This window comes from Nomascus leucogenys, chromosome 12 (genome assembly GCF_006542625.1).
Source record: "Nomascus leucogenys isolate Asia chromosome 12, Asia_NLE_v1, whole genome shotgun sequence".
NCBI lineage: Eukaryota > Metazoa > Chordata > Mammalia > Primates > Hylobatidae > Nomascus > Nomascus leucogenys.
The window spans coordinates 101,865,663-101,893,216 of record NC_044392.1 but is presented as its reverse complement, the minus strand read 5'-3'; the positions used below and the strand labels follow the sequence as shown (position 1 = coordinate 101,893,216).

Sequence of the window (27,554 nt, the reverse complement as noted above, 5' to 3'; positions counted from 1 at the left end):
GAGTCCATTTGAAATGGCTGGTGGTTTTTCTGTCATCAAGTATTCCATATATCAGACAACATAGGACTGGAAAAGAAAAAGTATGGAAAAACTAGGCATGTTTCTGAAAATTCTAGTTTATATTTCTTTAAAGATAAACCCTGTACTAAACCATAGCCTTTTAATGTTTCTGGTGTTCGTTGAATGTGATTGCTTTGTTATTGTTTGGTTAACCTCAGCAAACCACTTCTAAATTCAAGAGAAATTTCTTCAATCCTGCTTTTTGTTCTGAGCTAAGACAGGATGATAACAGTAGCTGGCATTTGTGAGTAAATTTTATAACCAAAACTGACATCTCACTCAAGAACCCACAATTTAAAAGAGTAATGAATTGTCAGTTTTAACTGGAAAGGGGTTTTTATGTGATTTTAGAAGTCTTTTGAATATTTATTTTGTTCCACTTTACACGAATCTGTCTAAGATTTATCTTGTTACTTCCAAATGTAAGTCTCTCTTGGCCAGATTTGGAAAATAAATTAGACTTTACAAACATTATGAAGACCGAATCAATACATTAATATTGAGGAGATGTTTGAAAGATTTATTAACCACAAAAGATAGCAAATGTTACATCAGAAATATTAAACATGTGTAATCAAAGTCATCAATTGTAGTTATGCATAGACTCTATAAATAGTATAGAGATTTACTTAAATATGCTACAGATTAAATCCAGTCTATCATATGATTATAGCTTACAGGAAGAAAAGCAAGAAATTAAAACTAAAATTGACAGATGGAGTAAGACAGTACATCTTTTTGTGTGTTTTATTCCCTCATCACTGATTTTTAAAAGTAATGCCACATACTTGGACATTAAAAGTCAGCCAAGTAATATTCAGTGAAGGTTTTCATTCAGTCCATAAATATTTAATGAACACCTATTAGAGGCCAGAACACATGCTAGATGTTGGTGATAAACTTTGAATAAGGCATCATCTCAACCGATAAGGGACTTAGAATCCAGTGTATAAACTTGTGAGCGAGCAACTGTTGTAAAAATATGGACAATTAAAAACTGGAATACTTTGGAAAGGATCTTGGTACAAACTGGTTTCGAAAATGTGCAGGTAATGAAATACCTGGATACCTAATAAGTACCAACAACCCTCAAAGACAGACATGATTATCCTCATTCTCTGTAAAACAGAGGGGCAAACCAACCCTGATTGATTAGACAACTTGATATTGTTCGCTAAAGATAATAATACTGATCCTGCTACAGTGCAAATTTAAGTGCAGATAATTTGACTTGAAAATCCATTCTATTTTTGTTTTACAACTCTGCCTACCATTACTGCTAATTAATAAGTAAAATTCCATTCAAAGTTACATTCGTTTATCTGGCAAAATCTTAAGCTTTTAAAGTAGGTTGAGTGACCATGTATGAGACTCTTCTAGAACCTTAGGTTTTGGTTTTTGTTTTTGAGACAGGCTGGAGTGCAGTGGGACAATCTTAGCTCACTGCAGCCTCGGCTTCCCAGGCTCAGGTGGTTCTCCCACCTCAGCCTCCCAAGTAGCTTAGACTACGGGCACACACTACAAAGCTTGGCTAATTATCTTATTTTTTGTAGAGGGTAGGTTTCACCATGTTGCCCAGGCTGGTTTCAAACTCCTGCGCTCAAGTGATCCATCCACCTCAGCTTCTCAAAGTTCTAGGATTACAGACATGAGCCACCACTTCCAGGCTAGAATCTTAGATTTTAACCAGAATTTCCTGTAGTACTTTTTTTAAAAAAAAGAGCTTGTGAACCACCCTAGTGAGAGAAATATAACTCTATTTTTTATTGAAATCACTGTCTAGATACAAGTCTGTCAAGCATTATGCAGAAGAAAATTAAGACAATATACTATTTATTAGTCAATGACATTTCTTCAGTATATTTGATTGAAGTGTGTTTGAATGGTAATATATTAATTGTATCGAGGCTTAGGTTGGTATAAAATTAAAGCAATATGTAAGAGTTTTGTAATGTGATTTTTATTAAAATATGATTAAGTGTAGTACTGTGGAAAGAGCTCTGGTCAGGAATGAGATGACATCCACTTAAAACCTGGCTCTATTATTACTATCTTTTTGATCTGCAGCAAGAAACTCAACTACTCTGCATTTTAATTTTATTTTCTCTAAAATGGGATTAATATACCTATTCTTTGGTCCTGAGGGAGTTGTAAATAATGCAGAACACATTTAACTGTAGGTATGAATAAAGGTAAGGCATGAGAACAGGAGCTGTTTTGAGAGCACCAATACCAGAAAGAATAGTGGCCAAGAAATACAAGATTGTTTTACTAAGGTTATGTGAGTAGTTAGTAGCAAAGCTGGAATTAGGATCTTTAGTCTCTGAAGTGTAGTTACCTTCCACTGCACTAGTGTTTCCCAAAATAAACAGGTATATTGAGAAAGAAAGAAAGGGCTGTTGTATCAAGAAAGTTTGATAGAAGATTGACTGAACAGTAAGAAATTTAAAGCATGAGCTTTGTGATTAGTCTTTAACTTGAGCCTTGGTTCTGGTACTTTCTATTGGTATCATTATGTATAATTTGCTAACCTACAAGAGTTTGCCACCACACCCCATTTCCTCCTTCATAAAATACAGATGAGAATAATGTTTATAATTTGTTGCTTTCTGGGTTGACTAATATGTTAATGGGTATCAAGAATGTACCCTGGTGTCTGGCAGGTAGTAATCACTACAACAGCCATAGCATATATATTAGATGTCTGTGGCTGTTGTAACAAATTATCAGATACTTTGCAACCTAAAACAACAAAAAATGCATTATCTTGCAATTATGTATGTTAAAAGTCCAATACTAGTCCTACAGGGCGAAGACCAAGCTGTGGGCAGGGCTGCTTTCTTTTGTGGGGGCTGTAGGAGAGAATGCACTTTCTTGTCTTTTCCAGCTTTTAAAGACTGCCCACCTTCCTTCTAGTCTCTTCCTCCATCTTCAAAGTTAGCAATAGGGAGTAAATCCTTCCCACATCTCATAACTCTTATCTGTTTTTCTATATTTTTCTTCTACTTATAATAACCCTCGTTATTACATTGGGCATAACTAGTTAATAAAGGATCATGTCTCTATTTTAAATTCAACTGATGAGAAACTTTCATTTCATCCGTAACATTAAATCCCTTCACCACGAAAGGTAGCATATTGACAGGTTATAGGAATTAGGACATGACATCTTTGAAGACCATTATTCCGTCTACTACAGCTACTCTGATAAAAGTCATTCTTACAGGATCCTGTCTGTATTTATGATTTGTATGTCTTAGAGGGGAGTATAGTATTCAGAGTTTCAAAACTTAATTTGAGTCCCTTTTATTGCAGATCATTTTTTGGAACTTTTACTCCAAAGAATACATTTGAAGCAGTACAAGAATAATGTATTCTACCATATTCTCTCAAATATATTTGTTAATAAATGGACTGTGAGAAAGGATGAATGGATAGATGGATAGATGTATGTATGTGTGTGTGTATATATATATATGTACATGTATATATGTATTTATGTATATATGTATATAAATTTCCTATTTGAATATTTTCATGCATTTTGTAATAATTTCAACTTAACTTTGCAAAATAATTTTATCTTTAATCTGACATTTTTAGCACTAATTTTAAATTGTTGGACACGTGTGATTCAGTGCAATTCTTGGAAGAAAATTCTTATCTGTTTGAGTAGGTTCAAAGGTCCACAATATATCCTAAATTCATGTTATTTCTAGCCTCATATATTTATTAAAATATGGACGCAATCATTTTTAATTAAATTAAATTAATTAACTAATTAATTCTGAAATGGAGTCTCACTCTGTCACCCAGGCGGGAGTGCAGTGGTGCGATCTCAGATCACTGCAACCTCCACCTCCTGGGTTCAAGTGAGTCTCCTGCGATAACAGGCGCCTGCCACCACGCCCAGCTAATTTTTTTTATTTTTAGTAGTGATGGGGTTCCACCATGTTGGCCAGGTTGGTCTTGAACTCCTGACCTCAGATGATTCGCCCACCTCAGCCTCAAAAGTGCTGGGATTACAGGCATGAGCCACTGTGCCCAGCCGGAAGCAATCCTTTTATACGTTACATTTCTACCCTTACTTAATACAAACAAGACAAGAAAAGAAGCCTGCATAATGTCACTTCTAAACCCATATTTTTCATGTGACGTTCCCATGTTCTTGTTTTTGCAAGTCTCAGCCTTAGCAATTCGATTTTGAAGGATGAGGAAATATGTTAATACTGAAAGAAGACTCAATGCCAAATGATATGCCTTCATCAACTGATTAGAATTTTCTTTCTATTCATTTTACCCTGATTTAATTTCTAATTATTTTCTTTCTAGTTGTTCAGCATTTCTAATCTTTTATAACAAAAGAATGGATGGCACATAGACACAAAAGAAAAAGAAACAGAACTTCCATTTCTGAATTCTATTATTTTACAGTCATTTACACATGGTTGCAAACTCTAGTAACACAAAGTGTTTCCTCTGAAGGAAAGGAAAAAAAAAAAGTGATAACTAAGTATACTCCTTAGTGTATGCAAGACAAACAATATTTTTCCCAGTGTGTCTCTAATCCCTCAGTGATATAAGCTTCTCTGTGAAGAGTTGATCACAATACCAACATTCTCTCCATTAACATAACAATTACTAAATTTAAAACAAAGACATTCTAATTTGAACAATATAAGAAGATTATGAGATATTTCTGGTCCTTGAGATCAGAGCTTATGGTCAACTTAGGATATGATTCTGAGACGCCAAACCTGAACAGGAATTAACTCTTTCTTAGCCAATACATACCACTATTTATATTCTAAGAAGACACTAGCAGTGTACCCATGAAGACAGGAATACATTATTTTCCTTACTTCAGTGTCTGATTGATCTTGGGGCCAGCTTCTCTATAGACAGAATTTGTCCACCCTTTACTTCAACAATCAAAATGTAGGTGACTGTTACATTAATGTCTGATCAAACTTATCTGTTTTGGATTTTTTCCCACATTTCACAGAAGAGTTAAATGAGGTACAAAGTTGTGCTCTGAATGGATAACTGAAAATAAGTCTAAGTTCAGGTAATGAAAACCAGATACTCTAAATTATTTCCATTCATTTGATCATCCCACTTTTCATATGATTCCGAGTTTGGTGCTATCATTTGCTGTTGTCACTCCCATTTACCAGAAAGTGGTGTAAGCCCCTTCTCTCTTTCCTAGAGAAATATGGGGGTGTTGGTTTAGCCTTCTCATAGTTTACACAAAGCATCCACGTAGTACAGTATGCAGTCCTATGGAAAGACATGTTTTCTTCTTGAGAATACTTTTTGCGTAGCCTCCTGCTGGGAGGATTGAGAGCTACTACAGTTCATGTAGTCAATCTCTCTCACTGTCTCTGTCTCTGTGTTTCTTGCTTGTGTCATAATATCAAAGAAGTTAGGAAACTGTGTTGCTTCCCTTTTCAGTGTTTCCATATAGATACTCATGACGCCATCATTTGTCTATAACCACTGCCTATTATTACCTATTTTAACTAGGTGGATTTCTTTGCTCTTGTGTTCTTATTTTTGCTATTGCTAATGGCCATCATTTTGTTTATAAAGTCTTTTGGGATGCTATTAAGTCTTTCCTCTTCCTTTAATTGAAACCAAAAGTGTTTCCAATTTGGGCTGCAATTAGTCTCTCATTACGACTGTTAGAGGCTACATCACGCAGTCCTTTTTTTTTTTAATGTTTTGTCAGGCTAGGAGATGATTGGACTAAAATAAAAATAAAAAGGTTAGCAAGAATCTCATTAATTCTGCTTTTAAAAAGTGACCAAGTGGCATTTGAACATGTTTAGATATGATAAGAAGCCTTTTTGTCATTACGAAGTTGAAAAATGGCTTGGCATATGCATTTATCTATGTTGTGCTGTCATCACTAAAGAATAGAAAAAATAGAAAGTTGGAGAAATAAGCAGCTAATATTTATAACAAAGTTGTTTGACACATCTATTAAATAAGAAGTTAGAGTAATAAATAAAAGGAGAAATTGAGGAGCAAAAACAAATAACTGACCTTTTCATCGGGTTATGAACACACATACAAACCTCTTAATAGATATTTATTATATATAATAATAATAGTGTCATTCATTGTACTAACTTTGTGTCCAGTTCTCAACACATTTCATTTCTTAATTTTGAAGGTAATTCTATAACGTGGGTTTCATTCTCCACAAAACTTCCCATAGACTAAGGGTCTCAATCTTGAGTTAATATAGCTCCTAAGTGGCAGAGCCAAGGCCCATGTTCAGGTAAGTCTTACTCCAGCACTTCCATCCTTTCCAGTGTGCATGCCTGTGTAATATTGTAATTTAGGAGAAGCCATTTTCTCCACAGAACATGGTTCCATTAGTAATAATAACATAAATTAATTCATTAAGAGATCATATACTGAGTAGTATAAATAAGCATATTACTTGCCTCATGTGGTTTACCTTTGAGCAAGAAACACAGATACTTTAACAAGTAACAGACTATGATAGGAGAGCCAAAAGGATGCTCAGAGATGTTCAGAGAAGAAATGATTAATCCTACTTAGAGGGAAGGAAGAGTGTTTATGAAAGAACAAAAACACAGAGGTGTGACACATCAGGTTCTTTAAGGGAAGAGCAAAATGTTCAGTATTCCCAGAGGGTTAGGGTGGGCAAAAGAGAGAAGAGAGGGGTGAAGGATTGTTGCCCTGGGGGAAGCAGGGAGTGGGGGTTTCCCCGCCATTCTGGCTACACTTCTTCCTACACAGATATCCTTAAACTAGTATCATTTATTTAAATGTTTATTTTATACTATCTGATGCTTCAATGTCTATTAATATTGTAATTTTAATAAAAGTATGATGAGTCTTATCGGAAACAAAATGTTTTATGTTCTTCCTTACTAATCATCAGGATAGTAAGCAATAGACAGCAAAGTTTAAGCAAAGTTCTACATAACATAAAGATCCTTAAAAAATACCCATTCATCATGAAACACTGAAAATGTAAAGAATATATTTAGAATTATGAGATCAAAATACCAGGCCGGGTGCTGTGGCTCACGCCTGTAATCGCAACATTTTGGGAGGCTGAAACAGGTGGATCACCTGAGGTCAGGACTTTGAGACCAGCCTGGCCAACATGGCAAAACCCCGTCTCTAATAAAAAAATACAAAGAATTAGCCAGGCATAGAGGCGTGTGCCTGTAATCACAGCTATTTGGGAGGCAGAGGCAGGAGAATTGCTTGAAACTGGGAGGTGGAGGTTGCAGTGAGCCGAGATTGCACCATTGCACTCCAGCCTGGACAGCAAGAGTGAAACTCTGTAAAAAAGACAAAACAAAACAAAACAAAACAAAAACCAGAGATCTTTCAATTCCAAGTGCATAGTACTCTATCATTAGACAGATTATTCCTAGTGAAAGTCCTCATCTTTTAGTCAACCATAGGTAGTGTTTTTATTCTGAGCTCAGCAAAAGAGGTCCATGGGGCTGTGTGTGATGGGCAATTTCTGATTATTTGATTGACAGCGGGAGTCTGGGAAAAAGAGAAAGGCAGAGGTCACTGTCACATTTTCCTCTCAGTGTTTCCTGTGTGTCTATAGCTCCATCTGTGTCAATGCTCATTGATTTATGTAATAGAGAGGACTGAGGCCACGCTTGGCACAGCAGCCTGCGCACTGGGCGCCAATGGCTACTCATAAATGTCACGTTATAGTGATGCCATGGAATGTTAAATACTGCACTGGGACAAGGAGAGAGCTGGAAACCTATGAAGCATACAGAATTAAATTGTTATATTTACTTATAATAACCCCTATTTTTTCAGAAGGTGATGTACTAGAAGTCTGACCTCTTCACTTATCTTGAAGAAATAAAACAGAAGACAAATTTGTGTCTGAAATATATAGCTTTCTATTTGATTAACTCCATATTTTAAGGCTTCAGTATGTTCCATGAAATCTCTGTGAATTTGAAGTGTCCAGAGATTAAAACATTATTTCTCTTTGATCTTGATAAGGCCATACCAATTTTTTTTTAACTACACGCAAATGTAAAGAGTAAGTCGGACGGGTGCGGTGGCTCATGCTTGTAATCCCAGCACTTTGGGAGGCCGAGGCGGGCGGATCACGAGGTCAGGAGATCGAGACCACGGTGAAACCCCATCTCTACTAAAAACACAAAAAATTAGTCGGGCGTGGTGGCAGGCGCCTGTAGTCCCAGCTACTCGGGAGGCTGAGGCAGGAGAATGGTGTGAACCCGGGAGGCGGAGGTTGCAGTGAGCAGAGATGGCGCCACTGCACTCCAGCCTGGGCGACAGAACGAGACTCCGTCTCAAAAAAAAAAGAAGAACACATCATACTGTCAAAAACAAGTGTATGAACTACGAGCTCAAAAGGCCAAAAGCCTTGCAGTAATCCCAAGCACATGTCAAGTCCCAGAAAGTGGGACAGTTTCTCCTTTGGAGTTGGGGAACAAAAAAACACTCGAAGATGTGCAAAGCCAGCAACTCTCCATGAGAGATGGATGAGCCTTCAGTGGTTTCTGCTTTCAAATAATTGTTCAAATGGTCTGCAAGGTATCTTCATTAGCTAAATAAATACCCTTGAGAGCAATTTTTTATTTGTTCAGAGCAGACTTAAAGTAACAATTCCAGGAGTCTTTACTAGGTCAGAGGTTTCAAGGGTAAATTTATGTTACCTTGAAAAACACACACAGCTTTTTGGGTAAAATGCTCTTTTTAAATGAGAGTATGGTATGTTGTGCCAAAAAAAAAAAAAAAAATCGAGTAAGTTGAACCTGAAAAAATGAGTTTTCTTCTTTGTGTTGTTATCCTGACATTTCATTCTTGGTCACTCAGGCCCCAATTCGCTAATATACTCAAAGCCTGACTCACTTCACATCATTTCATTGTTTGCTCAGAACAGATTGTATAACCGGCAAAGTTAGAAGGTCAAGTTTATCGATTAAAACCCACAGCAATGAAATATCTGTTAAGCCAGGGTAACTGATTCCCATGTGGCTTAATCCACATAGAATTTTTCCAGATGGAGTGATTTTGATAAAAATGTGTAGTACTGTGAGACTTCAACAAAACAAAAATATAAATAGATGCATTATTATTTTAAAATTAAAGTGTTCACATTCACAAGTTGAATGAATACCTCCACCTCCACATTCTTCCTTCCATTTCTACAGGATCCACAGTAGTTCTCAGCTCTCACTCAAAGGTGGACTAACACAATAATTTCCCAGCTGGATTCTCTTTCTCAAGTTTTTACATCATAATTGTGTTTTACTCAAACAAAATATCTATTATGCTGCTTCTGTCTTCCTCCATAATCAAACCCAAGCTGATCCAAAAAGGTGCAGAAGGGATCACCAATATACCAAGGTTCGTTATCCTGAACAATATTTGAAGAGGACAGCCTCATAGTAATGCTAGACAGTGTGCAATGTAATGATTACCTAAATTCATCACACTGTTATACAACAGCATCTTTTGGGGATAAGTTGATAAAAGATGTTACCAAATTCTCTATTAGCTAATCTTTTTTGTCTTTCTAATACAAACTCTCGTAACTTTTTTTTTTTTTTTTTTTTTTTTTTTTTTCAGCATCAGGAACTTTGAGAACAGGATAAAAACTACAGTTACTCTTTCCAGGGGAGAAATATCAAGAAGTACCAAATTTTGCATATACTCTCATTGATTTTTTGGTTAGTGAATCCTTTAATTTAAAATCAAGTCTCCTTGTTTTGGCCAATGTAACAGCTATTTTTAGGGTAAAATTGTTCCTCAATAAACAAACAACAACCAAAAGTAATACCACATTAGCCAAGAAAGCTTACGTTTGAGCTTGAGGAAAGTTGTCTTTAAAAATCTCAAACATATTTTGTCAATCTTATCAATATTTCACCATTTCTTCATATATCTTAGACTGTGTTTCAACCATTGCCAGTTGCAGAGATGGTGGAACTGAATGGATAACTTTGAATTTTCCATACAATGACACTCATCACTGCTGCTTCCCCTGGCAGCTTCTTAATCTGGGGAAGCTCCAACTGTGGCTCTCCAGGGTTCCCTGCTTAAGCTCTCTGCAGCTGCTCCTCTCAGTATTGAATGGCTCCAGTCAGCAGTTGTGCTCAGCAATTACAGCCTCCTACAACTGCTCCCCAGAGTCCTCCATTGTCTCCATTGCTTCTACATGCTCAAACCACCTCCAAGCCATCTCCAACTCTGAGGAGCTGTACATTTGAGTATCTCTTTGTCAGTACCACTTCTAAAGGCCATCTTACAGCAATGCTCTGATTGAGCGATTCCTCTCATCTTGTCCTGTTCCTACTCCTTCCCCACACTTCTTATTCCACTTTATGGAACAAGACAATGTGAGTTTATACATCTAATTGCTTATTCAGCACTTGCTGAGACTTGAAGTAGCTGCTCATTGAGCTCTGAATGACTTACTATATACCCTAAGAGTAACTTCCAAGCAGTATACTATGGCTATCACTTCATGCCTTGTAGTTAAACCTCAAGCCTATCCACTACTTCACCCCAAAAGTTGGGTATGATCCTACAGAAAAAGAAGACCTGCCTTATGTGCCCTATATATACATCTGTCCTAGCCCCTACCTAACTTTAGTGCACTCATTTGCCTCCAAGTCAGTATCCCCCAGCTGATAGGTAATTTCCTTGAAAAGAAGGACTAATTTTTATTTGCGGATCTTTCTTTTCCAACACTTAGAACAATGCTTAGCACAAAGCAAATGCTCAAAGAATGTGGCTAAGTTGCTTTAGAGTTAGTGTTAAAAAACCAGTTAACTGGTTTATTGAAGAGGCCCAAATTGCTCTTCACTAGTTTCTTCACCCGGCACAGGTGCAGCTGTAAAAATCACAGCTCAGAATACTTCTAGACAGCTCATAGCTCCCAGGGTAAATATACAATCACAGCTCTACAGCCTCTCTGTAAGTTATTTTTCTTAAAGTTTCAGTCTGCGTGGTAATGAAAGACTCCTATTTTCACTCATGCCATTGTGTATTTGTAGCTCTAATATTCATTAAGGATGCAACTGAAATGTTAATGATAATCGCACCCAAAAGCTAATAAAGAGAAGCCCAAGGCTCACATAAGTGCCAGCATTTAATAATTATGCATACTTTTAGCTTTTCCCCAATTTATCTTACTTTCTAATAATTAGTTTAATAAATCTGAGATCCCAATATATGTGTAATTAATTTTAAAATTTGTTTTTAAATTTGCTTTTGATATTCAGGAATGAGACATATTTTTCCTAGAATGTAAGGCAGTAATTATCATTATATAAAATGGTTAACTATATAAAGGATAGAGCTTAAACACTTGCCTTTTGGGAATATTTACAACTCAAAACCACTTGAAATCTTAAGAAAAAAATCTTTACCAGTTGGGATACAGCCAGGAAAATAGAAACCAATCTAAGTACATTTGACCTTTGAACAATGCAGGTTTAAACTTCAAGAGTCCATGTACACTTGGATTTTCTTCCACCTTTGCCACCAGACACAGCAGGACCAACCCCTCTTCTTTCTCCTCTGCTTTAGCCTATTCAATATGAAGACGAGCATAAAGAACTTTATGATGTTCCACTTTAATGAATACTAAATACATTTTCTCTTTTCTATGATTTTCTTAATAACATTTTCTTCCCTTTAGCTTACTGTATTGTAGGAATACAGTATAGAATACACATATATTCTTATACAGTATAAGAATATATATAGAATATTCTATATATATAATAGATACAGTATAAGAATATATATGTGTATATATATATAGAGAGAGAGAGAGAGAGAGAATACCATCGCATTGTTCATATATATACAGACATATTTTATAACATAAAATATGTGTTAATTGACTATGTATGTTATTGGTAAGGCTTCCAGTTAATAGTAGGCTATTAGTAAAGTTTTGGGGGAGTCAAAGGTTATGTGCAGATATTTGACTGTGTAGGAGGTCAGTGCCCCAACCCTCATGTTGTTCAAGCGTCAACCGTATTTCAAAAAAAGGATGCTCTAATACAGAGAAGTTTTTACATACGTGATGAAAGTCTAAGAAGCCAGAGCACATGAAGGAGAGAACCTCAGAGATTTGTAACAAGAAGAAGCCGCAAATACTTTTGTAAGCAGGTCTCATTGCCAGAGCCCACAGATCAGGACTGTTCAATAGCAGCTAGGTCCATGACATGGGGTTTCCCAGTGTCAGCTGTGCCAATAGGAGGATGGGCTGCCCAGCTGAACCTGGAGCCAAGGAAATAAAAGGCTTTGCAGGAGACACCGCCTGTGACAATAAGAGAGGAAAATAGCCTGATTTCTCTCTTCCTCCAGTCTACAATCACTCTCTTGCCAGTATCTCCCATTGAGTGAATCCTGCCAGAAACCAAAAAACATAGTAGGCTGGGAATGCACCTTCTGGTGTGGGGGTGACATAGAGCATAGCAAGAGACGTGCAGAGAATAGCTTTGAGATCAAATAGGCAAAAATGAGTGCATAATATCTTTCCATTAATTTTAGGTAGAAGTTTTCCAAAAAATAGAAGATTATTTTCAATTATGTTCAAAACCTTAACATTGGTATAAATTTATTATATCCTTTTCACATAGAATTTCTCCATGAGAAGAGTAATTAATTTTATTGATATTTTACAGTCTAACTTTGTTGTCTAAATTCTTGGTAAAGATCACTTGGAATCAGTAGGAGCAATATCAATTGCATCCTAATTCAAAAGGAGAAAGCAGAAAGGACCTATATGTACACTATTAGCTCTTTGGAAAAAGAAAGATTATGACTCAGATTGAATATCTACTTTGAGTCGGACACTTCAAGAAATATATATCTAATTGTTTTTTACATTTTTATAGCAAACGAGAGAGCTGGGGATTACTTTTTACTTCTCAGAGGATGGAGGTGAGTGTTAAATAGATGAAGACACTTGACCAAGTTCATACACCTTATAAATATTAAAAGTGAATGTGACTTGAGGTCAGTCTAATACTTATGCCATGCTAAACTACTTAAGAGAAAGAATACTGATCTTTACTTGTGTCAACAGGGGAAGACCAGAGAGAAAAAATTCAGAAGAATTTTCTCTGGTCATTGGCTGGTTTATACTCTAAGAGACTTCACTCTTTCATTCTATCATCCATTAAATATTTATTTCAGCCCCTTTTCTATGCCAGCCCCTGTTCTACTCACTCAGGTTAGGTCAATAAGATAGATAAGATCCATATTTTCATGGAGCTTGTCACAACCTGCCATGCATTTCAAAATTAAAGCATTTGTCTTCTATTCCATCAGTGGTTCTCAACCAGGGGTGATTTTTGCCCCAGCAGACATTTAAGTGTCACAAGCAGGGAATGCTGCTAGTGTCCATATGTTGAGGCCAGGGCACCTTACACTTGGACAGAAATACACGTACTCTCTCCCTCTCACACACACACACACACACACACACACACACACACACACACTCACATGGCCAAAATGTCAATAGTACTGAGGTTAAGAAACTTATTCTAGATGGATATAAAGGTACCATTATTTTAGAGTGTGTATATGTGTGAACGTGCATGGGGAGTGTATTAGTTTTCCTATTGGCTGCCATAACAAATTATCACAAATTTAGTGGCTTAAAACAACACAAGTGTATCTTACATGTCTGTTAGGGTAGACATTCTCACTCAGCTATACTCGAGGTGTTGGCAGGGCTGAATTCCCTTCTGGAGTTTCTAGAGATTTCATTTCCTTGACGTTCCTGGCTTCTAAAGTCTATCCATATTCTTTGGCTCAGGGTCCCCTTCCTCTATCATTAAATCCAGCCATTGTAGGTTGAGTCCTTCTTCAGCACATCAATCTGGCCTACATCAGCAGTCAGCTCCCTCTGACCATTCTTTTGCCTTCCTCTTCCACTTTTAAGGGCCCATGTGATTTCACTGGGCCTGACTGGATAATCAAAGTTAATAGGCACTTTTTTTTTTTTTTTTTTTTGTGGCAGGGTCTCATTCTGTCACCCAGGCTGGAGTGCAGTGGCACGATCACCACTCACTATAGCCTCCACCTTTTGTGCCCAAGCACTCCTCTCACCTCAGCCTCCAAAGTAGCTGGGACCACAGCAGCTATTTAAAAAAAAAATTGTAGAAATAGGGTCACCCTATGTTGTCCAGGATGGTCTCAAGTGATCCTCCTGCTTCGTTCTTCCAAAGTGCTGGGATTATAGGCTAGCCCTGTCTTAAGATCAGATTACATTTTTCCTTGCCACTTAACCTAACAAATTCATTGGTTCTGGAGATGAGGATGTAGTCATATTTGGAGACTGTATCATTCGGCCTACCACAAGGGGTAATGAATGAATGTATGTGCAACATTTAGCAAAGTTATTTGCACAGAGTTGGTATTGAATTAAAGTGAGACTTCATAAATCTTTATTGACATAAACTGAAGTCATCCTGCCTGCTCTTTTAAAATGGGCTCACTTAAAATGAACAAGTCCTAAGCAGAGTGAATAACAACACATCTCACTTTATTCTGCACTAATAAATAGCTGCAAAATCTGTCCTTCCTCAAGTCTTCAATATCTCATTTAAAAAAGCGTCCATCCACCCATTTGTTCAAGTCAAAACCTAAAAGCATGAGCATAAACCTGAGATAAAATTTTAATTGTGTAACTGTTGGCTCTTTTTAAATGTTAAACTCTTGTTTGGGTTTGGCATTAGAAACGTTTGGCTACAGTCTTTGTAGCTAACTCTGTCCCATGTAAAGTATATTTTTTCTCAAAATAACATCGCTAGGGTAGAATTTATTTTGTAGAATGCTGGTGTCTTATTTGTTACTTTTTACTACAACACGCATTCACTATTCTACACTTGTGAAAATATGGAAATTATAGAGAATAAGAAGGTTTTGGCCTCAAATAAAAATAAGCAATCTAAGTCATGAATGTCTAACTAATCCTTTTTTGTTTATTATTATGTCAGCATTCACGGTCTTATGTCCTAAAGATAGCATCAACATACTAAGTCACAGCTTAAGCAAAACGATTGGCATGAAGCTAGGCAGAAAGAAATATGTGCATTTATAAAAACAATAAAACTCTACTGAGTTTCTAACATTTGTCAGACACCATCCTGGTTCAGAGTCAAAAAATAAAATAAAATAAAATAAGACCTAGTCATCATGCTCAAGAAGTTGACTTGAGATCTTACTTGGAGTCCACAAATAGATTTAGGGTGTTCATAAGCCTGTGCTCATGTAAAGTATGCTAAAGGTATGTGTATTTTTCCAGAGAAGGGGTCTACAAATTTCATCAGATTTTCAAATGGGTTCATGACCACAAACTGTTTAAGGGCCACTTGTCTAAATGCAAACCTACCAATGTGGGTTAGAAAACTGACAACTTAGTGCAGGTGCATGGTCCCTTTTTCCCCAAGTCTTTCTACTTCTAACCTCTTGCTAGATTACTAACCAGAAGATGCTGAAGGGATGGGTGGCGAAGTATGGGGAAGAGAGATATTGGAACATAGCCTCACTCTAATTCTGCAAACTAAGCTTTGCCACCAGTTTTAATTGTGTCCATTTTCCTGTTGGTGCTACATATGATTAATCCTTATTTTTCTACTACAGATCATATAGTAAACAATATTAGCAGATTCAAATTTTCTCCTGCGAAATGTTATCTTTGCTTTACATAAAGGTTACAAGGAGTATTGTCAGTTGGCATTTACCTAATGAAAACGGTAAATTCTTAATTGCCCTTATAGTGATATCTTAATTATATACATGATTTGGGAAAAAAAACAGAAAAATTATTTCATAGATCAAATCCCATTAAAATGACTCTTCACTCCAAGAAGATAAAGTTATTTCACCAGACATAGGTTTTATTTGCAGTGTTTCTTAAAATAAATGTGCCAGCTAGAGATTGGTAATCTTTTATTTATAGAGAGATTTTCATAGTGATAGTGTACACTGCACTGGGATTTGACATGTTTTACTTACACAGTTATTTTCTTTGTTTTTTTTTAAGAGAAATGAATATACTCCAAGATAGGCAACAAATATAACCACTTTCCAATACAGATTTCACATGCAAAACTAAGAATTACTACCAACAACATGAAAATGCGATCAGTCTGCTGAGCTCTGACATACTTATCAAACTCTGTGCTTCAGGAATTGTAAGAAATATCCATTAATCATTAAAGGGACTTTTAAAGGCAGCAAATCTTGCTTAAAGGGATAATTACTTTAAATTATTTTCAAATTGTAATTTTGGACTGTGTGTTATCAAAAACAGAAATACTGCCTTAGTCTCCAAATGAATAATATATAATAATCTTCTTCTTTCTTGTATATCCTATTCCCAGATATGTTTTTGTGGAATACTTGCCACTCTGATTCAAGCTTAAAACTTGAAAAAAAAAAGGATAAAGTAGGGCAACATTTCTCCTCATCAACACTGACCACAAGCTGTATAATTATTTGATTTTTGGCCCTCTTCTACCACCCTCTCAACATATTATTTATCTCATGAGTAGATCCAAGACACTGAAGTAGAATCTTCCTTGCTGGTATAATTTCCTAGTTAGCAAATATGCTTATTTAAATTCCAATAGTGCTCCTCCTTTCTGCTATGAACTCACAAACTTCCTTCTATAGAAAATGAAAAGAGATGACGCAGATGGAAGCTGACAATGTGTGGTGGCTATCGATATGATTTTTTTTTTTTGCTCTTCCCTACTTGTCTTTCATTGACAAGTGACAACAAATTGAAAATGTGTAAGAAAATATTATCAACTTAGTAATTCCCTTTGTGTAGAGCAAGAAGTGCATTATGGATTTTGGCACAGTTTTGATCTACAGTATTGTTCTAATATCAGACCTTACATTAGGCAATACATAAAACTTCATGTGATAATTTTGCTTAGGAAAATATGATCCATATATTTACATAGAAAATCTTTTGGAAGTAAAATACTATTTACTGAAATCTACTTTCTCTTTCTGCTACTTCTTTATTCCCAACTGTAGAAAAGTAATGTTCAATAATTCTGAATATTAGAATATTTAGAAGAAAAAAATGTATATTCTGGAAGACAAGCTTGTATTCAAACAAGAATTTTACTAAAAGTAGCTCAATTCACCTTATATCTTATAAATCATAGTAGCTAAACCCATAACCTAATGAATGTCAATATATTCACAGAAAAGTGAGATAATGAATTCCTAGAATCTGGTCTGATATATCCTGCCATGTAACCATAGCAATTCTAGCCAGAAGGGATTGTGTGAAAAGAAAGCTGAAAATGTCCACCTGAAAAATGCATTAATTTTTTAATTGTTATGCAAGATTTCCTTGCCTAAAAAAGCTTACCCCACATAAGCACAGATGGTGAACCTGAGTTTTTCTGTCAAGGTATATTTGCGGAAATAATCTTGGATCTAAATTTGTCTGTGAAGGTGTATTTGGGAAAATAATCTTAGATCTGAATTTGTCTGTGAAGGTATATTTGGGAAAATAACCTTGATTCTGAATTTGTCTGTGAAGGTATATTTGTGGAAATAATCTTGCTAAAGTCTAAGATTACGAATGACACCTGAAAAACTTATTTTTCCCAAGTTTCCCAAATTAGGCATAACTATTCTAAATTGTTTAGATATCAAACCATTGTCTCTCTAGACCTCAATAATACTGCTTCATATAGTTCAACAGATTAAATATCTCCTACTGGATAAAGTACCTGGGGAATATAATGATAGTCCTGGCCAGGCGTAGGGGCTCATGTCGGTAATCCCAGTACTTTGGGAGGCTGGCTGAGGTGGGTAGATCGCCTGAGCCCAGGCGTTTGAGACCAGCATGGGCAGCATGGCAAGACCCAATCTGTACAAAAAAAAAAAAAAAAAAAAAAGCCAGGCAGAGTGGTATACACCTGTAGTCCCAGCTACACGAGAGGCTGAGGTGGGAGCATCACCTGAGGCCAGGAAGGTTGAGGCTGCAGTAGGCCAAGACTGAGCCACCACACTCTAGCCTGGACACAGAGTGAGATGCTGTCTCAGGGAAAAAAAAAAAAAAAAAAAAAAAAAATATATATATATATATATATATACACACACACACATATATATATACACTTATGTAGATATGTATATATATACATATGTGCGTATATATGTGTATATATATACGTGTGTGTATATATGTGTATATATATGTATGTGTATATATGTGTATATATATATACATATGTGTCTATATATACATATGTGTATATATGTGTATATATACATATGTGTGTATATATGTGTATATATATACGTGTGTGTATATATGTGTATATATACGTGTGTGTATATATGTGTATATATACGTGTGTGTATATATGTGTATATATATACATATGTGTGTATATGTGTATATATACATGTGTGTATATATACATGTGTGTATATATGTGTATATATACATGTGTGTATATATGTGTATATATACATGTGTGTATGTATGTGTATATATACATATGTGTGTATGTATGTGTATATATATACATATGTGTGTATATATGTGTATATATGTGTATATATACATATGTGTGTATATATGTGTGTATATATGTGTATATATACATGTGTGTATATATGTGTATATATACATATGTGTGTATGTATGTATATATATACATGTGTGTATATATGTGTGTATATATACGTGTATATGTGTGTATATATACGTGTGTGTATATGCGTGTATATATACATGTGTGTATATGTGTGTATATGTACATGTGTGTTTGTGTGTATATATGTGCATATACATACGTGTATATATGTGTATATATACATATGTGTGTATATATGTGTGTATATGTGCATATATACATATGTGTGTATATATGTGTATATATATACATATGTGTGTATATGTGTATATATATACATGTGTGTATATATGTGTATATATATACATATGTGTGTATATATGTGTATATATATACATATGTGTGTATATATGTGTGTATATATACGTGTGTATATATGTGTGTATATATACATATGTGTGTATATATGTGTGTATATACACACATATGTGTGTATATATGTGTATATATGTGTATATATACACGTGTGTGTATATATGTGTGTATATACACGTGTGTGTATATATGTGTGTATATACACGTGTGTGTATATATGTCTGTATATACACGTGTGTGTATATATGTGTGTATATACACGTGTGTGTATATATGTGTGTATATATACATATGTGTGTGTATATATGTGTATATATATATATATAAAATGATCGTCCTGTTAACTAATGAAGCATATCTTCCAAAATGTTAATAAGATCCTGTCTTCATAAATTGCAAAACTGGACATTTCAGATCAACAGAAATAGAAAAAAGCAATGGAATGTTCTTAGGCCTGGTTCCATTGTTACTACTTCATTGTCGGGAAAATTTGTAGGGACTAATACAGTCTTATTGTTATCAGTAATTGAACTTATTTGGTCTTTCACCCTGTGATCAGTAGTCAGGTATTGATTAGTCTGCCTGAGCTCAGTATAATTTGTCTTCCATTGGACCTGCACTATTATGTAAATGGGGTAAGTAAATAATGATTTATGGTAGAACAGGTTGGAATCCCCTGCAAAGGGAATGAGAATGAGTATGTACACTCCTATCCATGTAACGTTTATCTTAAATATTTGAGATCACTTTTAGCCAAATTATAGAGAGCAAATAATAAGCATTTTCTTACAAGCAGGTAACATGTATTTATCATATATGTTCTTAGAAATGTAGCGCTGTTATCTAGTTATTGATATAAAGAAGCTATAGATCGTGTACAAAAAAACATGGACAATTTTGGGAGACCCACTCCTAGTTTTTACTGGTAGTAGCTCCACTAACAAGTTATCTTTTTTCATTTATCTAAGATTATGTTTTGTAAGTATGAAGGTGCATTCTTTAAAGATAAAGATATTTTGGGTAGGGTAACGGTACATGACGGGTTATTAAGCCATTTTTATTTCATATGGTTTATTATTGTTTCCATGCTAAACATATTGACAGCACGCGGTTTGAATCTTTGTCCATTTCTTTGTGTTTTAGAGCATGCCCAAGATTGGGTTCCCATGTATAATCTTGATCTCCTCCACAGGTAAAAATAGATACTGAATAGAACAGACTAGGATCCAATATGAGAGTCTTGTCATGAGCCATTATTGCATCCAGACAATGACTGTTTCAACATCTGTAGCTCTGTAAAATTTTTGTTAGTGGCGATAATTTTTCTTTGGTTTGATTTTTTGACTTGTTGAAAATTTTGAAATTTTCACTGTTGCAGCACAATGGCTTGAATTGTCCAACGTATGTAGTATTTTTTCATGCTTTTTTCACCATTACTGTTTTTTTTTTTTTCTTCTTTTGGTCTTTTGGGAAAAACAGGCCCATGTCCTGTGATTCTATTTATTCCCATCAGCTCAAACTGGAACAGAGTGTGGTGTCCTTCTCTTTCCGCGTGCACCTTGTCAAGGCCTTAGTATTCATTGAAAAGGTGTTAACATTAGACAAAGATATGCTAATCTTTGGAGAATATGGCTTTATACTTGTGGCCACATAGAGTAATTGCTCTCCAGATAATCATTAGTAGGTATAACTTTAAAGTATCTGCACTTGAATTACTATTCAAAGACTAATTGAGAGAAATAATATTTGTGGAGTTTTGCTTAAGAAGGATAGGTTCTAAAATTTATTCATAGATTAAGGTGGTAATCAAAAAGCTGTCTCCCTGTTATTGGAATGGCATCTTAGTGAATTTATTTTTAAATTTATTTTTTTTACTTCCCTGCTCTTCAGGTTATATTGAAAGCTGTTATAAGTAAAAGCCTTATGAATGAATGCTATGTGTACCAAAGAGATGTTCCTTATACCTCACCATGATGCTCTGAGATAGCTCACGGCAGAAATGCTACTTTATTCTGAATAACAGGATCAGAGTACTGAGAAAAGTTAAGTTTTAATCTATGAACTATGAAATGAATAACTGATTCTGTTTCTCTCTATATACACTGGCTTTCAGAAATCTTAGAAATACATTTTTGCCATGCTCTGAAAGTATATGAAAATCATATTACAAATTTTATGATCTAACCTCACCTCTGACTGCATCCTACTCTTCTCTTGTTTATTTTGTTCCTCCTATCTTGGTGTTCTGAATACTCCTTCATAAGCCACTTCAAATCCCTTTTAACATAAAATAGAATATTAATAATAAATGATGTTTGAATGCCTTTTCACTTTATAAAGGCTTTCTCAAAACAATGACTAAGCAAGAGATATGGATCTGATATTGTCATAGTTTAGGATCTTTGTGAAACGAATTCAAACAAGATGGAGTTTAGAGTGCAAGATGTTTATTAGGAAATATCCTTGTGATCAGCCCTTGGGGATGGAAGAAGAAGGAGATGGGTTTGAATATAGTAAGAAGTAGAGCTGCAATGGAGTCTGGACAATAGCCTCAGCTGCCCATGAAGAGCTCTGAACCTGAAATGGCCCATCAAAGCTGTCCTACATTGGGCTAAAAGGAAAAGGTCTTTGTACTCGTTGCCTCAAGCAGTCATTGGGTGTTGGCTGCTCTAGGCAGGGCTTGACTTCGGCAAGGAGGCTCTCTGCAGCTGAGGCTATCCTCAAAAGGGCCCTGAATGTTGTCTTCTAACTACACTCCCAGTATCTAGAGAAACAAGCCCACGTTTGATAAGGGAAGTGTAGCACCCCACCTATTACAAATACTCTAAGTGAGTTTTGTACCCTAAGGAAATTACAATACCCTGGAGAAGTTAAATACCTTTGAGAAGTTATTTTGATTACAGAGTTATGTGCTAGTCAAATCTCCTTCTACTCTGACCAGAGAAAACTTAGAGTATATTTCCTTGAAAGGGGATGAATTGAGCAGTAAACATTTCATATGTGTTTATTTAATACACACTATCTATGAGTGTCTAACTTGTGCTCTATACAACCTAGACTTTAAACGTCATGGAGAACTAAAAGTAGGAACCATGTCTTAGTCCATTTTATGTTGTTATAACAGAATATCCCAGATTGGGTAATTTATAATGAACAGAAACTTATTTGGCTCATATTTTGGGGGGCCGAGAAGTCCAAGAGCATAGTGCCAGCATCTTCCAAGAGCCTTTGTGCTGCATCATCCCATGGCAGAAAATAGATGGACAAAAACAAGAAAGCAAGAGGGGGCCTAACTCACTTTTATAACAAACCCACTCTCACAACAACTAACCCAATCCCATGACAGCAATATTAACCCATTCATGAGAGCTCTCATGAATGAATAACCAGCTTTTATTTGACTGCACCTCAAACGTTGTTCCTTTCAAGATTAATTTTCCAACACATGAACTTTGGGGGACACACTCTAACCATAGCACAATTCCTGACATATATTCAAATGGGCAGTGTCTATATTTCATGTTTCTCATCATTACAGTATTGTAATAAGGAGCTCTTGCTTCCTAACTAGTCCTCCAGCCTCATACACTTTTATACTTATTAACAAAGAAATGAGTTCTTAGCAAATATGTCACATAGTTCAAAACAGTGAATTAGAAGTCATTTGATTATCAAAACCATGTTATATATAGGTAATGAAAAAATTTATTTTATTATTAAGTCTATTAGCCAGTTGCCACCCTTTTAAAGCCAGGCCCCAAATTAACACATTCTCCAAATTTCATAAATACATAAGTTACTCAGCTCCGTTGGATAAAGAAGAAATATAAAGAGAAATGAAACGTACTTGTGGAGTAAGTAGTAATGGGAGCTGTATGTTAACATTAGTTTGCATGGTGTTCAATAAAAGTTATAAAATATTTTTCTTTTTTAACTTAAATATTTTTTCCTATTAAATCAAAGCAAATATTTGAAGTGGGATTCTTGTTTTTTTTTATTTGTTTTGTTTTTGTTTGTTTTTATCATTTGTCTTTTTTTGACTGGTGTGGACCTTAAAGATCTTCTTGTCTTATGTCTCTTTCAAAGTGAGAAAGCCAGAGTTCAGAGAGACTTAAAAATTGCCTATTTTATGCAGGACAATTCCAGATTAGAATCCAGGTTTTCCTATTCCTACTTTAGTGTTTTTCCTCCTCCACTGCTCCATTTATTTATATTAATAGCTCTAAGAAATCAATAGCACTAACAAATTTCTCAAACATAGTGTCTGTGTTGACAATATATCCCCTTTTTATCCCTTTTCAAAATGATTTAAAAAAATAGTTCCATGGAGTACATGCAACAATTGAAGATAAGCTTTGTTTTTACCAGCCAATGTATGTTTGTCATCAGTGATTAATACAGTCTTCCCTCAGTTGCTAAGCTTCTTTATCTTGGTGAATAAAGGATTGTCAGATTGTTAGGCAAAGAGCATGTGCTTCAAAACTATGTTGATACCCCTGGGCATCAGACAATCTAACAAATTTAGGGACTGAAGAGGTGTACACATCAGTTTATTTTTGTTCATTGAGAAGAAATGTAGCTTAAGTGGGGTTGACTTTTTATGACATTTATTTAGTACTTGAACTGACTGACAAGCCTATTAATGTATTCCCTGAACTTTATTAATGTAATTTGAAAACCACCTACATGTCAATCAACTTCTAATAAGTAATTATGTTCATAAATACTGTAAAATTATTAGCTTTTAATTTTATCCAATCTTATACTTTCAAAAAAGTAACATGGATTTTTCTTTTTCTAGAGGAATAAAATATTATACTGAATGAACATTCAATACGTACATTCATAACTGCTCAAAAGTTCACCATCATCTAATGACCAGCAAAAAAGAGTACTATAGTAAGACGGGTAGCAGTTTTAAAAATGTGAACAATATTAAACAACCTGTGTAATATAAAGTTATTTTAAAAATCCTGTGAGAATTAAACATGTACCTAGGCTGGTCTTAAATATTGATAGTCTGGGTATTTAAAATACAGACCTAATAAGGAATAAGAAAGAATGGAAAAAGGAAAATGGGATTATTCTTCAGAAATATATCATTTAAACCTACAAGTTTAAAACGCACAAGCAAAATGTCTGTGTCTTAAGTAACTCGAACATATTATTGTTCAAGTATACTTTCTTTTTCACATAATGAAAATCTTTTAGAGTCTGAGCTAGAAACTCAAGTCAAAGGGCAGAGAACTGAACAAGAGAACAGGATTAGGCTTGAATAACATAAGAAATGTGTTTTGTCTTACAATCTCATGTCAGTTTCTGAAGGTGGATTAACTCCCACCCTCTGGAGTCCCTGAATAATCTCTGATTAAAGATGAACTTTTGTGAAAATGTTATTATATTCTGATATACCACTTCGAAATAATGAACATCATCACAGTCTACAATAATCTGTAAAAAAAAGAAAAATCACTGAGGAAAGTCATTGACTTATTTTTCAATTTATACTTTCCTCCTTAACGTTAATTGTTTAAGAAGTTTAACCTTATCACAAAGTTAAAATATTTTCTGTAGTAACAATTGAAGCTGTGTTTGAATTCAAGTTTACCTTTACATGAGGAAATAAAGCTCAGTTAATAAGGCTATAGATTAATAATCTTTTTTCAGACTTAAGCTATGCACCTAAATTAATTTTCAGCCTTGACTTATTGAAGGGTAAACTCAAAGAGAGTACAGCTGACTTGCTCACTCAACTTTCCTATTAGGAATAAAACATGCATGCTCTGGCACCACATTATCACATAATTTCTTATTAATTGTACTGAGAAATATGGCAACATCAGTTTTAGTTCCACAGAGCATAATATTTCTAAACAACCAACACATGATTAATTTATAAGGCAGAAAGAAATAATGTAAAAGGGCAAAAAATAAACGTTTTCCATTCTCCTAGCATAATAATTGCATTTTTCTTGAAAACCATTTGTATTTTAGGGGACATATGCTCTTACATTTTTATGCAAGAGAAATAAAATAATTTGATGATTCTGTTTGTATCTGGAGATTGAAAGTTAGCTAACATGATTTATGGTCTACTGGAAGTAAATAAAATATAAACCATTGTGTACATATTTTCTCAATTACTCTATATTTAAATAAAGAAATCCTAGAAGGCTGCTGCTTTTCGTTGTGACTTGAATCAAAGTAAACAGAGGTTGGATTGAGACAGAGTATTTGAATGCTTGGAGGACTGCATTTAAAGAGTTACTATACATATTTCAAAAAGTTCTAATATTTTCATGTATCTATTGTAGGTTTCAAATATTTAATGTATCAATCATGGGCTCCCAAAGATTTATTGAAGCGATGAATCAAAGGAAGATATAAGGTGAATCATTTACAAATGTCATAATGTGGTGTTAATGGATATTTCTTTATCTTTGTAAGTAGGGATTTGTATGCCAGTAATAGTCATTACACTTCTAAATCACTACAATACTTGCATACATATTTTTAAATGTGTGTGTGTGTGTGTGTGTGTGTGTGTGTGTGTGTTTCAATTGAAAGCCAGTCAAAAGACTTTTTCATGTTGTCCGTATGACTCTTAATGACTTTCTGATATCTAGGAATGTAAATCCCTGAAAACAATGACAATATACTTCAACAAATATTTCAATGACAACAAATATTTCAACATTATTAATTGCTTCATAGTCATTTTGATACCTAAATATTAAACATTTCTAAGCACAGTCTTTCACACTATAGCAGTTCTGAAAATACATACCTTGCACAGTTAGATGCACCTGCATTGTTCTGGGTGTATGTTGAGTCTGAACAGAACACGTGTATGGGCCATCATCTGTCACATCTACATTCTGTATCTGGAGGCTGTAGTCCCTTTTATTCAATGTTGAAATTGAAACTCGAGGATCCACTGACCACTTATCACCTCCCGCAAAAATAATACTTGACCGGTTCAGCCAGGCACCCTTTGAAGCTCCATCTTCCAAATAACACCTACAAATTACAAGAGATACAACACTATTAATCAAAATAAAAATGAGAGACAACATTATTTTGTTCTGAGTGTTATTTTCTTTTGCTGAATAATAGCACAGCATCAAATGCAAACATCAGACATTAACTCAGGAAACATGAACATACTGATGCATCTTCCATTCCCAATGCAAATGTGAAACAATACTTGCATACAGTTTTTTTAAGTGTGTAGTGTGTATGTGTGTGTGTGTGTTTGTGTGTGTGTGTTTCAACTGAAAGTTAGTCAAAAGTCTTTTTCATTCTGCCTGGATGACAAATCTAAATAAAGTTAAATTAGTTTAAACAATTTTCTACATTAAAGCCTATTTCTTTGTTTGAAATTATGAGAAGCAGTAAAGGTCTATGATTTAGACTGACCTGACCCAATCTGATACTGAATATAATGTACCAGACGCAGAAATCATAGAATCATATAAGGGTGGGTTTACTTATTTATTTATTTATTTGTTTATTTCTTTATTTGAGGTAGGGTGTTACTCTGTCACCCAGGCTGGAGTGCAGTGGAACAATCTTGGCTCACTGCAACTTCCACCTGGTGGGTTCAAGCAATTCTCCTGTCTCAGCCTCCCTAGTAGCTGGGATTACAAGCACCTGCCACTGTGCCTAGCTAATTTTTGTATTTATAGTGGAGATGGGGTTTCACTGTGTTGGCCAGACTGGTCTTGAACTCCTGACCTCAGGTGATCCTCCTGCCTTGGCCTCCCAAAGTGCTGGGATTACAGGCTTGAGCCACCATGCCCAGCCTATAAGGGTTTACTTTTAAAATAGCTTGCATTTGCACAGTGGTAAGCTTGTACACTGAAACTATAAACTATGTTTCACTGATAAAACTATAAACTTTGTTTACTGATTGCTGTAGTCATTAGATATAAAAAAGCTAGTATAACACTTTTATTAATAATGTTGCTTGTTTTTGCAATTTATTGATCAATACTTTTTAATAAAACATTCATTTAGCTAGCAAACATTTATAAGGTATCTATGGATTTAAATAGGTATTGTTTCTTGCTGTCTACAAGTTTTAGTCTAGCGAGGAAGTCACAAGAGCAAACCAATTATTACTATACAGAAAGGAAAGTATTTTTATGAAATCACACACAGGATGCATGAGAGATCAAAGAGAGTTACTTGACTCAGGGCGTCGAAGGCCTAGAGAAAGGCCTTCTGAAATAAGCAGTGTCTGAGATAAAGAGGTAAGTATTGTAAGATATGACATTCTAGACAGAGATGCTATGTGTGGGCAACACCAGGTAAACATGAGAGAAACAGACATTTCAAGGAACTACAAATAACCGTGAGATATCTGGCAAAAGGCATGAGAGATGGAACTGGAGAAATAAAACTGGATTCACGTGATGATGACAGGCGTAATGACAATTACTAGATTTTAAGGTCAAATTTGCAGCCATTTATTTAGCC

General features: G+C 35.0%; 1 protein-coding gene across 2 annotated transcripts in view; it reads right to left on the bottom strand.

Moving 5' to 3' along the window:
* Positions 1-27,554, bottom strand: part of NEGR1 (neuronal growth regulator 1) — a 904,143-nt gene that overhangs the window by 525,501 nt on the left and 351,088 nt on the right. For both annotated transcript variants that reach the window (XM_003260198.3, XM_030823138.1), the window contains exon 2: positions 25,861-26,093. In XM_003260198.3, the coding sequence (XP_003260246.1) occupies positions 25,861-26,093 (233 nt within the window). The remainder of the gene's footprint in view (positions 1-25,860; positions 26,094-27,554) is intronic.